General features: G+C 37.5%; 1 protein-coding gene and 1 long non-coding RNA gene across 3 annotated transcripts in view; both read right to left on the minus strand.

Annotated features, from left to right (window-relative positions):
• CPSF3 (cleavage and polyadenylation specific factor 3) overlaps window positions 1-13,205 on the minus strand; it is a 43,732-nt gene that overhangs the window by 17,202 nt on the left and 13,325 nt on the right. For both annotated transcript variants that reach the window (XM_082357557.1, XM_082357556.1), the window contains exons 7-11: window positions 12,561-12,711; window positions 8,084-8,259; window positions 6,896-7,054; window positions 5,808-5,954; window positions 3,140-3,292 (exon numbers count right to left, since the gene is read on the minus strand). In XM_082357557.1, coding sequence (XP_082213683.1) covers window positions 3,140-3,292; window positions 5,808-5,954; window positions 6,896-7,054; window positions 8,084-8,259; window positions 12,561-12,711 — 786 coding nt within the window. The remainder of the gene's footprint in view (window positions 1-3,139; window positions 3,293-5,807; window positions 5,955-6,895; window positions 7,055-8,083; window positions 8,260-12,560; window positions 12,712-13,205) is intronic.
• On the minus strand, window positions 341-3,133 carry LOC309612197. The gene is made up of 2 exons (XR_014235045.1): window positions 2,252-3,133; window positions 341-1,969 (listed from the first exon to the last, which is right to left on the minus strand). It is a non-coding gene; the product is annotated as an uncharacterized lncRNA (long non-coding RNA).

The raw sequence follows: 13,205 nt of genomic DNA on the forward strand, positions 1-13,205 counted from the left end.
AGGATAGAAAGCCCAGAGATAAACCCACGCACATATGGTCACCTTATCTTTGATAAAGGAGGCAAGAATATACAATGGAGAAAAGACAGCCTCTTCAATAAGTGGTGCTGGGAAAACTGGACAGCTACATGTAAAAGAATGAAATTAGAACACTCCCTAACACCATACACAAAAATAAACTCAAAATGGATTAAAGACCTAAATGTAAGGCCAGACACTATCAAACTCTTAGAGGAAAACATAGGCAGAACACTCTATGACATAAATCACAGCAAGATCCTTTTTGACCCACCTCCTAGAGAAATGGAAATAAAAACAAAAACAAACAAATGGGACCTAATGAAACTTAAAAGCTTTTGCACAGCAAAGGAAACCATAAACAAGATGAAAAGACAACACTCAGAATGGGAAAAATATCTGCAAACGATGCAACTGACAAAGGATTAATCTCCAAAATATACAAGCACTTCATGCAGCTCAATATCACAAAAACAAACAACCCAATCCAAAAATGGGCAGAAGACCTAAACAGACATTTCTCCAAAGAAGACATACAGACGGCCAACAAATACATGAAAAGATGCTCAACATCCTAATCATTAGAGAAATGCAAATCAAAACCACAATGAGGTATCAACTCACACCAGTCAGAATGGCCATCATCAAAAAATCTACAAACAATAAATGCTGGAGAAGGTGTGGAGAAAAGGGAACCCTCCTGCACTGTTGGTGGGAATGTAAATTGATTACAGCCACTGTGGAGAACAGTATGGAGGTTCCTTAAAAAACTAAAAATAGAACTACCATACGACCCAGCAATCCCACTACTGGGCATATACCCTGAGAAAACCGTAATTCAAAAAGAAATATGTACCACAATGTTCACTGCAGCACTATTTACAATAGCCAGGACAAGGAAGCAACCTAAGTGTCCACTGACAGATGAATGAATAAGGAAGATGTGGCACATATATACAATGAAATATTATTCAGCCATAAAAGGGAAATAAATTGAATTATTTGTAGTGAGGTGGATGGACCTAGAATCTGTCATACAGAGTGAAGTAAGTCAGAAAGAGAAAAACAAATATCATATGCTAATGCATATATATGGAATTTAAAAAAGGGGCACTGATGAACCTAGTGGCAGGGCAGGAGTAAAGACAAAGATGTAGAGAACAGACTTGAGCGAATGGGGCGGGGGAAGGGGAAGCTGGGATGAAGTGAGAGAGTGGCATTGACATAGATACACTACCAAATGTAAAATACATAGCTAGTTGGAAGCAGCCACATAGCACAGGGAGATCAGCTAGGTGCTTTGTGACCACCTAGAGGGGTGGGATAGGAAGGGTCGGAGGGAGACGCAGGAGGGAGGGGATATGGGGATATATGTATACATATAGTTGATTCACTTTGTTATACAGCAGAAACTAACACAACATTGTAAAGCATTTATACTCCAATAAAGATGTAAAAAAAAATATTTTAAAAATGCTGTATACTGTATTTCTTGAGGATTTATAATGCACAATGGCCTAATAAAAACTCTGGAAAATCTCGCTATAAATTCAGCTTAATTTTGTTCAACTCGGCTTCTCCTCAATTGACCGAAAAACTTTCTTTTACTCCCCACACTGCAACCAGTAGAGTTTGGGAAATACCGTTCTAGATTCCCAATTGTAAATATTCTTATACCTACAGAATATATTTTTCTACAGGTATAAGATCTCTTCCATTAAACTGGCCCCTGGAAAGTTTTGTGAACAGTAAGATTCAGGAGTAAATACAACCATTTGCTCTTCCTTGGCAAGAAGAGCCTCACATCCTAATTTTTGCAAATTTTCCTCAAATTCAACTGCAAGAAACGATATTCATCAATTAGCTTCCTCATATTTGGCTCATTATGTACTAAAAGAATTCTGTAAAGTTGCTCATTAACACGTTTGACATTTAAAACTTCAGACAGGGGCTTCCCTGGTGGTGCAGTGGTTGGGAGTCCGCCTGCTGGTGCAGGGGACACGGGTTTGAGCCCTGGTCCGGGAGGATCCCACATGCCGCGGAGCAACTAACCCCGTGTGTCACGACTACTGAAGCCCGCGTGCCTGGAGCCCGTGCTCCGCAATAAGAGAAGCCACCGCAATGAGAAGCCCACGCGCAGCGACGAAGTCCCAACGCAGCCAGAAACAATAAAGAAAGAAAATAAAATAATAAAATAAATAAATTTATAAAAAAAAAAAACTTCAGACAGGACTTCCCTGGTGGTCCAGTGGTTAAGAATCTGCCTTTCGATGCAGGGGACGCGGGTTTGATCCCTGGTAGGGGAACTAAGATCCCACATGCTGCAGGACAACTAATCCCGTGCGCCGCAACTACTGAGCCTGTGCACCACAACTAGAGAGAAGCCCGTGCGCCACAACAAAGAGCCCGCATGCCGCAACTAAGACCCAACGCAGCCAAATAAATAAATATTAAAAAAATAATAAATAGATAAAACTTCAGACAGATAGTTAAAAAGTTCCCTTTAGAGGTATCTTAAAAAGATTTTTGATGAACAGGAGGTAAAAATGCAGACTTCTTACAGCATCCCTCTAAAATCCCAGGTAAGGTTTTTTTTTCATAACTATTTCTTTTTTAAATTCTGAAAACCTTATATTTCATCATCAAAAATGATTAACTCTTGAAAAGACAAATCTTTATAAATTCCATCATTATGGAATATCCACAGACATTATGTTTAGATATGGGCCTATTTTTAGATTCTTAGGGAGAATGCCAAGAGGTGGACAGAATACTGTATTGGATGTAGTGAAAAACAGTAATGGAAAAAAACAAAACAGTAATGGACAGTAGTTTACTCTCTAGCATGGGTGTGAAAAGTAAGTGGGAATGTGGATTAAAAGCCATCAGACTGAAGATCTAATTTATTTGAAAATTTTCCATGTGAAAAACAAATTAGTGGAACCAGAAAAAGCCTAAAAGCACAAGGATCAAGGTCTTATAGCATATTGAGTAGACAGAAATCATCGTTGAGCACATTATTTGATTAATTAAAAGCTGGATATTCTTAAGAAGTATACATTTCCCTAAAGGGATTAGGAACTATTTGGAATGGACAGGATTAAAAACCATAACATTTTACCTTGGCTAGTTTTTCTCCCCTGAAGTTCAAGGTCACTGCTTCTGTATTCCGAGGATTATGAACCTCTATGTGAACTTCATCATTATCTTCATATTCCCGAATCAGGGCTGCTTTCAATCTGGCCATTTCGTTTTGTTCTCCATGGACTAAAATCTACAAAGTGTAAATTGTAAAAGAGCATAGGGAAGCATCCTTAGTTCAGATTAATGACGGCTGTTATCTGAATTAGTTAATTATATGAAATGGAGACATACTTGAAGTTATTAAACTATACTACTTTTAAGGATCTCCAGTCAATCAAACTTGTGTGATGTTTTCATTCTATTTGGCTTTAAAAGATCCTTAAGTGGAACTATTTCAAGATAGAGTAAAGAAACTTCTTTTCTGTTCCAGTTTTTGCCACTATCGAGATACACAACTTTGTGAAAGCCGTACTTTTTCTAGGCTTCTGCGCTCACACTGCAAAAGGGCTGGACCAGGTGACTTCTGTAGTCTCTACCAGCTTTAAATGCATATGGTTCTTCTTGTATGCGACTATTGCTACTCCTACTATCTCAGAAAACGCCCACAGTTTTCTTTAGGTTTCTTAATATAAGACTCACAAAATAAGCTTTTTATGTGAAAAAAAATGACTTCTGATACTTTATTTCTTAAAGTAATATCATATAAAATATTCCAGAACCAAATGAAACCATGTTTTAGAGACGTGTTTACAACGACTGCATTAGCTACCAGTCTTTCTAATTCACTTTCATAACTTATTTTTTACAAGACAGATCATTCTTAACCTACAGACTACTGGTAGATGATTCCCTGCCTGGACTAACAGAAGCTTGTCCAGTGTCACCACCAGGCAGAGGCATATGGCCTAGAGATGATGAGCCCCAGCTCTGGGGCCCGGCTGCTGTAACACAAATCCTGGCATTGCCAGTTGCTAGCTGGATAACTCTAGGCAAGTTATTTAACATCTCTGTTTTCTCATCTACAAAACAGTTGTTGGTTGTGAGGAGTAAGCGACTTGATACATGTAAAACACCAGTACAGTGCCTGGCGCACAGTAAATACTCGATAAATGCTAGCTATTATTTACCACTACCACCAACACTACTATTATTTTATCGTGTGGACAGACTTGCTGACTTGGTTATTGGAGGAAGGTAAGCATCAAATTCAATCCAGGAATTTAAACTGACAGCAGAGACAGAGTCTGGAGAGCAACAAAATGGGACCGAGGATGAGGTGGTGATTCCAGAGAGAAACAGCAGTACAGTTTTTCCTCCACAGCTTTAAAATCTGGGAGGATATCCATAAACAACACACACCAGAAGGCACCCATGAACTGCCTACACTGTAACTAAACTTGACGTGCTATAAAGCCAAGTAGGTGAGGGATTTTCTCCACCAAAGAATCTGCTCATTAAGGGCCAATGGTAACTACCTGTGAGGACTATATGCTAGAAAGAACTAAAAAACGAACAAAAGGGTACACAAAATGCTCAGCGTCGTTAGTCACCAGGGAAATGAAAATCAAAACTACAAAGAGGTACTACTTCACCCTTACTGGTATGGTGACAATTTTAAAAAGGGAAAATAACAAGCTGACAAGAATATGGAGAACTGGAACCCTTGTGCATTGCTGGTGGGAATGTAAAATGGTGTAACTGCTATGGAAAACAGTTTGGTGATTCCTCAAAGAGTTAAACACAGAATTAGCCCATGATCCAGCAATTCCACTCCTGAGTATATACCCAAAAGAACTGAAAATGGACTCAAACAGATAGTCACATGCCAATGTGCACGGCAGCATTATTTACAATGGCCAAAAGGTGGAAACTACCCAAGTGTCCATCAACAGATGAATAAACAAAACGTGGTCTATACAGACAATGGAATATTATTCAGCTGTAAAAAGGAATGAAGTTTTGATACATGCTACAATCAGAAAGGGTACTTCATTGCTTCATGTTTTCTAGACTCACGTTCCATAAGTGTTCCTCTAATTTAAGATACTTTTTCTTTAGCTTAACTCTCTCCAGTCCCCCCAAAATATAACTGTTACTGTAATAATTACATAAAACTTAAAAATATAAACAAATCACATTAGTAAGGAGCTGTGTAATGTATTTCATATCTAACTGCATCTTTAGCTTTTACTATTATGACTTGCCTTTCTCCTCTCTCCACATTAATAGGTATTTCCCATTTGCCAGGCACCCTATTACGTGCTTTAGATATATGTGCTCTCATTTGGTCCTCACAATAACTTTATGAGGTATTATCATCCCTATTTACACATGAGCTAAGGAGAGGTTAAGTAACTTGCCCAAGGCTACAGAGCAAGTAAGGGATGGAGCTGGGACTCAAAACAGTCACATTGCAAAGCCAGGGCTCTTAAGTTATTGGGGAGGCAGCAGAAAAAAACAGAAAGAACGCAGCAGAAAAGAACAGAAAGAACGCTGGAGCTGGTAGACCTGAGTAAGAGATGCCATGTAAAATGGAGAGGACTGAAGTGCACAGCTTGCCTGACTCTAAGGGGAGTGGTAAAGGTCAGACGCAAGTGCACGCGAAGGCACTGCTGAGAGCGCTACCGGCTACCGTAAGGAAGGCAGTGTCTGCTCTGAGAGCCTCTTGCAGCCTTTAATGTTGAAAATCAAATTCACAGACTAACCACATGAGGCGGTTTCAAAGCACGAATAAATTCACTGGTTTGCTGGTAATCTGTGTGAGCAGAGAAAGAAATGTAATCAACAGACATTTTCAGTGGTAGCTTCTGTCCGGACATGGTAGTGATTTCTTCAGGTTCAGACATGATATGCTGTTAAAAAACAAAGAAAAGGAAACAAAACAAAACACATAAACTCTCTAATTAGAAAAGAAAAGGTACATTTTCTACTTTTTCACCCAGCCATAAAGTCTTACACTAATTTAGGACCTTTAACACAAAAAGCATTCTAACACTATTGACTTAGCAAATATCAAATACTTCTCTCAATCAAGCAAACATTTAATCAGGAAAGTAAGCAGATTAACAAAAATTCGATATACCTGGGGTCCTAGAACTGAAAATTATAACTTATGATTAGAAAGGTACACTTGTATCCCGAACTATCTGCTCTAAAAAGTCACCTTCCAGGTAAGAGGATTTGTATAAAGAACAGATGTATTTCTATTCTGGAAATCTATTTTAGATACACAGCCAACACTGTCTAAGTGACTTACAGAATAAGGTAATGTAATAAAAGTGATCAAAGCAGGGAATCATAATGTATTTAAAAAAATAAAATTGAAGTTATTGATAAGAGATAAGAGGTGATGCAGGAATATTCATAAAGTTTCTCTAAAGCTTTGCACATCAATGTCTATATCCCTCAGAGTTAATATCAACCATCTTATATCAAGAGAAGATGGGCAATCAACCCAAACACATTCTCCAGCTTTTCAAGAGAACACTTATTAGTAAACCTCTTTCTCATCAGATGAGGGTATCCATGTGTTTGTCTCAAATAGATTCCCTTCCATTTTGTTTCTTACTGCAACCAGATGAGTGAGTCTCAAACTTTCACGTGCCAACCACTCACCTGAGGACCTCATTCTTCAACCTGAAGAACATCTCCAGCTGCCTACTGCCATCCTCATTTTTAAAACAGCAAAACCTGCACTATTTAAAGAACTACTTCAATGGAAAAACCTGGGAGGATACTGCCACCTCTGCAGCCTTAATTAGGAAGAACACGATGGTCTCAGGCTCTGACTGACCTTGGCAAGCGTCCCTTCTACACAGTATCCCGCTATAATGACGCCATTCCTCTTATCAGTACACCAGCTTTCAAAGAGCTCTCTGGATAAGCCACTCTGCATCATGCCTGGGGAGGCCATTACAACGCTGGGACCAATGTCATCAAAATGATCCATGCTCTGAGAAAGAAAAGGGAATGGTAAAAGCATGTTAAATACCAAGGTTTGACAAAGCATTCCTTACTTGTAAAGAATACCGAAAAGTGAGGTAAAAAGGTTATTTAATCACATGACTGGAAGGGCCTTCACAAGACTAGTAAACATTTTAAGTCTAATTTCCAAGTCCCTAAACAGTTTATTTAGGCTGGGAATGAAATGAAAACAAAATGATAAAAAGCAATTCGTTCACATTGACTTCAAAACCTTCTACGGTAGCTAAAAGACAATTAGGACCATTTTCAGTGCCTAGCAGGCAGGCAGGCAGGCAGGCAGAAAGTAAAAGGAAGAGTCAAATCGGTTTCTATCCACCCAAGAGAGAACTCTGAAAGAACTTCCCCAAAGACTCACAATGGCTTTGCACACTTCATCAATATTTTGAGCTGGCCAGAAAATCTAACTAAAAAGTTTAACATTGTTTCGAGGGAAAACTTGGCTCTAATTCCTAAGCAATTAACTTAAAAAATAATACTTTATGAACAGAGCCTATTGATAACTGGAAGACCACTTACTACTTGAATTATTTGGGGTATTATGTTTATTACGATTAGAGCATTAGTTGGAATGAAACATTTTTTAAATTAAAGGAAATCAGATTTTACTGAATGCTCTAGAAAAATAAACATGAAAATTTTCATATATGGAATCTGCAGTGCTAATCAAAAAGATGATTAGGTTTGAGTAGGAACAGAAAAAATACGTAACAGATATTTTTCTCATCAGGGCTTCTTATTTCTATGGAAGAGAAATCCAAGCTTTTTAGCAATAGTAAATATTGAGAACATGCAGAGACTTGGAACAAGTGGCAATATTTGTTTAAGCAAAAAAGAATGCCAGTTGCTAAATTTTTGACTTCCCTCAAAAAAGTGATGCCTGCTTCAGAAAAGGTAAGACTTCAGCAAGGATTCAGCCACAGAATCAACGTCAGGCATCTCCTACTACTAACGACTTACTTGAGTATTATCTGTCCTCCTTTATTCTACAAGCACTCACCTTAAGGTTACTAATATGTTTGAAAACAAAAGGATTGTTGATGTTGATCTGTTTGCGGATTTTGTCATTCATGGCGTTTACATATGTCTGGTACACTGCCATACACTTCTTGGCCAAAGACGATGCATAGTATATTGGAATATCATGGAGTTCTGGGTGATTCTGCCAGTACTCATCTAGAGAGATTTTACAAGAAACAAATATTTTGTTATGTGGAGTAAATAGTTCAAATAATAAATGACACGTACAATTAGTTTTTTAAAATTCAGACAAGAAATAAAGCACATAACTATATTTTAAAGAGGTTAAGAAAAATTAGCCTGGTCTTAACTCAAACTTATAAAACAAGAACTTCTTTCTTTCCTTCTGTTTTTTTAAATTGGAGTATAGTTAATTCAGAACGTTGTGTTAGTTTCTGGTGTACAGCAAAGTGCTTCAGTTATACATATATATACATATTCTTTTCCATTCTAGTTTATCACAAGATATTGATTACAGTTCCCTATGCTATACAGTAGAACCTTGTTGTTTATCTATTTTACATATAGTAGTTTGTATCTGCTAGTCCCAAACTCCCAAATTATCCCCCCGCCCCACTCTTCCCCTTTAGTAACCATAAGTCTGTTTTGTTTCTGTTTTGGAAATAAGTTCATTTGTATATTTCAGATTCCACAGATAAGAGATATCGTATGGTATTTGTCTTTGTCTGACTGACTTCACTTAGTATGATAATCTCTAGGTTCATCCATGTTGCTGCAAATGGCAATATTTCATTCCTTTTTTATGGCTGTGTGTATACACCACATCTTCTTTATCCATTCATCTGTCAGTGGATATTTAGGTTGCTCCCATGTCTTGCCTATTATAAATAGTGCTGCTATGAACACTGGAGTGCATGTATCTTTTCGAATTAGAGTTTTCTCCAGACATATGTCCAGAAGTGGGATTGCTGGATCATATGGTAACTCTATTTTTAGTTTTTTAAGGAACCGCCATACTGTTTTCCATAGTGGCTGCACCAATTTACATTCCCACCAACAGTGTACGAGAGTTTCCTTTTCTCCACACCCTTACCAGCTTTTTTACTATTTGTAGACTTTTTGATGATGGCCATTCTGACCTGTGTGAGGTGATACCTCATTGTAGTTTTGATCTGCGTTTCTCTAATAATTTAGCAATGTTGAGCATCTTTTCATATGCCTATTGGCCGTCTGTATGTCTTCTTCGGAGAAATGTCTATTTAGGTCTTCTGCCCATTTTTTGATCGGGTTGGGTTGTTGGTTTTTTTGATATTGATTTGTATGAGCTGTTTGTATACTTTGGAAGTTAAGCCTTGTCGGTCGCATCATCCCAGTCCGTAGGCAGCCCTCTCACAAAACCGATCTCTAAGCGCTAACGCGGGACCTAAAAAGAATGTCGTGATCACAGTCCCAAACGGGGAGGCTTTTAAAAATAATTCGGTAGAGTTTACGCTGAATAAGAGACCATAACTTATGACTCCAGAGAGACACTAAATTCTGTGATGGTTTTAAATAAAAATGTTTTATTAATATTTCATATAGACTTAACTGATATTAGAACTTTGTAATTAGACTTTACTAATTACAAGACAGGACCACCAAAGGAGTTAAAACCGATTTTGAACACAAAAAAGTCACATTACTGTGTGACTATGTTTTTAGAAAACTGCTAACCAGTTTCTGATAATTACTGAAAACAGTGGGCAACATACCTTCAAAAGAAGGCTTGTTTTTATTGAAAATCCTCATTAAATCCCAAAATATTATGAAGGTAGTATGGCCAAAAGACATCATTCATGCTACTAGGTACACCTGCATTTAGGAAATTTATTAAATGTCTAGTATGCAATTTACATATATTATTCCTATTTTCAAAACAAATTTATGAAGATTTATTTCCATTTTATAGATTAGGAAGCTGAGGCTAAGAAAGGTTGAAAAGTGTGGGAATGTTCTTCTTCCACTTGATGTGTAAGTGAAAACTCTATATAAGGACAGGGACTCTTCCTGTCATGCATATTACAAATACATTTCCTGCTTTGCCCTCTGGTTTAATCGTTCATGTTCTTTTAGATGTAATTAAAATTTTTAATGGTGTCGATGTTTTCATATATACTCTTATGATTTCTCAAATACCTTGCAAAGTATGCTACATCCCAAGATCACATCACAGTCTCCTATTTTTTTGGTGTATTTTTTTTTTCTTTTTAGATTAATTTGTGCTTTTATTTGCCAGTATAACTACAGTAACCTGCAAACTTTTTTATTCTAAAAAGCACATTTTACATCACAGTCCAACAAACACACACATATATAATGTGTATACATATATAAAAGTGAAACAAAGGTTTTGCCAATAACATCTACCCTGAGTGTTAATTCTTTTTAAGACTTTTTTTTTTAAACTAAGGCTGAACTGCACTGACACATCATCATCACCAAAGTCCCTAGTTCATCTTAGGGTTCGCTTTATGAAGTGAATAGTGTTGCACGTTCTATGGGTTTGGACAAAAGTATGACGACATAAAATCATTGTAATGTCATACAAAGTATTTTCACCGCTCAAAAAACTTCTGTACTCTATGTATTCATCTCCCCTCCCCCCCAAACTCCTGGCAACCACTGATCTTGTTATTGTCGCCATTGTTTTGCCTTTTCCAGAATGGCATATAGACGGAATCTGTTTTTCTTTTTTCCTTGAAGAGAGGGGTTCAAAGCCTTTATGCCTGTAACACCACTCATGGCCCAGCCACACGTGGACTGGACAGGCTCCAGGTGGCAAACACCCCCACTAAATACTGTAGCTTTCCTTCCAGTACTGAGTCCCGTCCCACTGGTCCTACCCAGCAGCCACGTGGAGGTGAACGGGGGACACGTGTTGGGTATATGTTCATAGGAAGGCCACAAGTTTTGTGCCCCTTGTCACAATGAACCCTGATTCCTGTCGGGTGTGTTGTAAACAGACAAGCCATTTCTTCAGACCCCCTGCTCTGAGCACACCCCTTTTTGGTGTATTTTTAAGAGAAAATTTTCAATGTTAAAAAAAGCTGAATAACTTGCCCAGGGTCGTATGGTTAGAGCTCAGGTGAGATCTGAAACCAGCGGCTCGCGCAGTCATCCTCTCGCTATTACAGCACATTACGAGGAGAATTTAAGGGACAAGGAGCAACCAAGTGCATAGAGCAGTCCTGGCTCATAAAAGGAATCATAATATACTTGATAGTAGGGCTGCCAGACAAAAACAGCAAACGCCCAATTAAACTTGAATTTCAGACAAATAAAAGATTTTTAGTATAATAATATATATTAAATATTGGACATACCTAGGCTAAAATATTATTATTTATCTGAAATTAAAATTCACCTGGCGTCCTGTATGTTTATTTGCTAGACCTGGCAACCCAATTTGATGGTGACAACATGGTTTCACTCTCTTAATTTCTTCTGCTCCTCAGATTACTTTGTCATGGAGACTTTTCATTTCAAGACTTCTATAGGACAAATGTGACTTGCAATTTGAAAGAAGAACCAAGAGAAAACGGACTGGCTTAGGCTTTAGAAAATTTAGCTTCTACTAAGTCCTGTCTCTCTCAGATTTGCTTTTGATCTGAGGTCATTTATTCTTTTTCCCTTGTTTCCCTTTTCAGTGTAACAGGGATACTATTTATCATACAGATGAACTGAGAACTGAGAGTAAGAGCTCAAGATCATTTCTAGTTCTTCACGTTGAAACTATATACGTACGAGGCACTTATCAGTTATTCTTTAAGAAGAGTGTATTCCCCAGAAAATAATCACAGAATGTTAAAAAGGGTCATTAAATACAAATATAGGCAAAAAGTGACACCCGCTGTTCCTCTTATTACAAAAAGTTACACATGCTCATTGAAGTATTTGGAAAATGGAGAAAAGCAGAAAATGAAAAAGAAATCATCCACTTTCTCACTATCCAGATTTAACATCTGGGTATCTTTAAATGTCTTTCCAGTCATTTGTGTGTTTTTTACCTAACTAGGATCAGCGTTCACAGTTTTGAACCCTATTTTTTTGGTCCACTTAACATATTACGTAAAAATACGTAATGACTCATCTGAAACATGATTTTTTCCTACAATATGATATTTACTAACATAATATTTACTTAAAAATATTTAGAATTATGAATTGTCTTACTTACAAAATTTTCTATGTATTTATTTCCCAGAAGTTGAACTGCTGGGTCAAAGGGTAGCATCTTTTTAAGACTTCTGATGCTGATGGTACACCACTCATATTCCAGCAGCACGGTATGAGACTCACTATTGCTCTGGGCTCTTTCTGGCACCAAGTCCCTATTCTTAAATACAGAAACTGCAGCCCCAAAGGGTAGAATGACCTATCCAAGGACATGCAACTATCTTGATATAACTGCACTGTAAGATTTTGAGAATCTCCCAAATAAAAAGGAAAAGGCATACCTAAAATCAAGAGAAGCTCCTGAGCCCTTCCAAGAGCAAAGACAGGAATGAGACCTCTGCCCCCTCGGTTCACAATATCGTGAACAGTGTTACAGAACCTTGCCTCTCGCTCTTCTCGCTTCTCATGGATATGGGTTCCGTAAGTAGATTCCTAAAGAACATATCAGAAGTGTTGAGACCAAGGTTGATAATTCTCAAAGAATACAAAAGTTAAACATCAATGAAATGCAGAAGCAAAGTGACCTATTTCTCTATTAATATGCCATTTACTTGAACATACATTGTTAGAACACTAGTTGGAAAGAAGAACAGATACAAAAGTTAGAATTCACATCTAAGTAATAAGAACTTTTTAGAAAATGGAATCAGGAAATAGTCCAAAAATGTATGTTTCCTGCTCAAGATAATTTTGCGATGCCTTTTTTTTTTCTTTTAAAGCGTTTTGCTTTCCATGGCTGGGGAAAAGGCTATTTCTCCCACCTCTGATAAGTCAAAGCTTATAAATCAGAAATAGATAGTTTCTCATAGTTTAAGAATATCCCCTAGATTTTTTTGGTGAGGGGGGTGGGGGATGTTCACATCTGCAAAACAACTCAGGAAATTTGCATCAAATACTATTATCTAGGTACTTCATAGAGGAGCTAA

This window comes from Balaenoptera borealis, assembly GCF_965194805.1.
Source record: "Balaenoptera borealis genome assembly, chromosome: 15".
In the NCBI taxonomy this organism is placed as follows: Eukaryota; Metazoa; Chordata; class Mammalia; order Artiodactyla; family Balaenopteridae; genus Balaenoptera; species Balaenoptera borealis.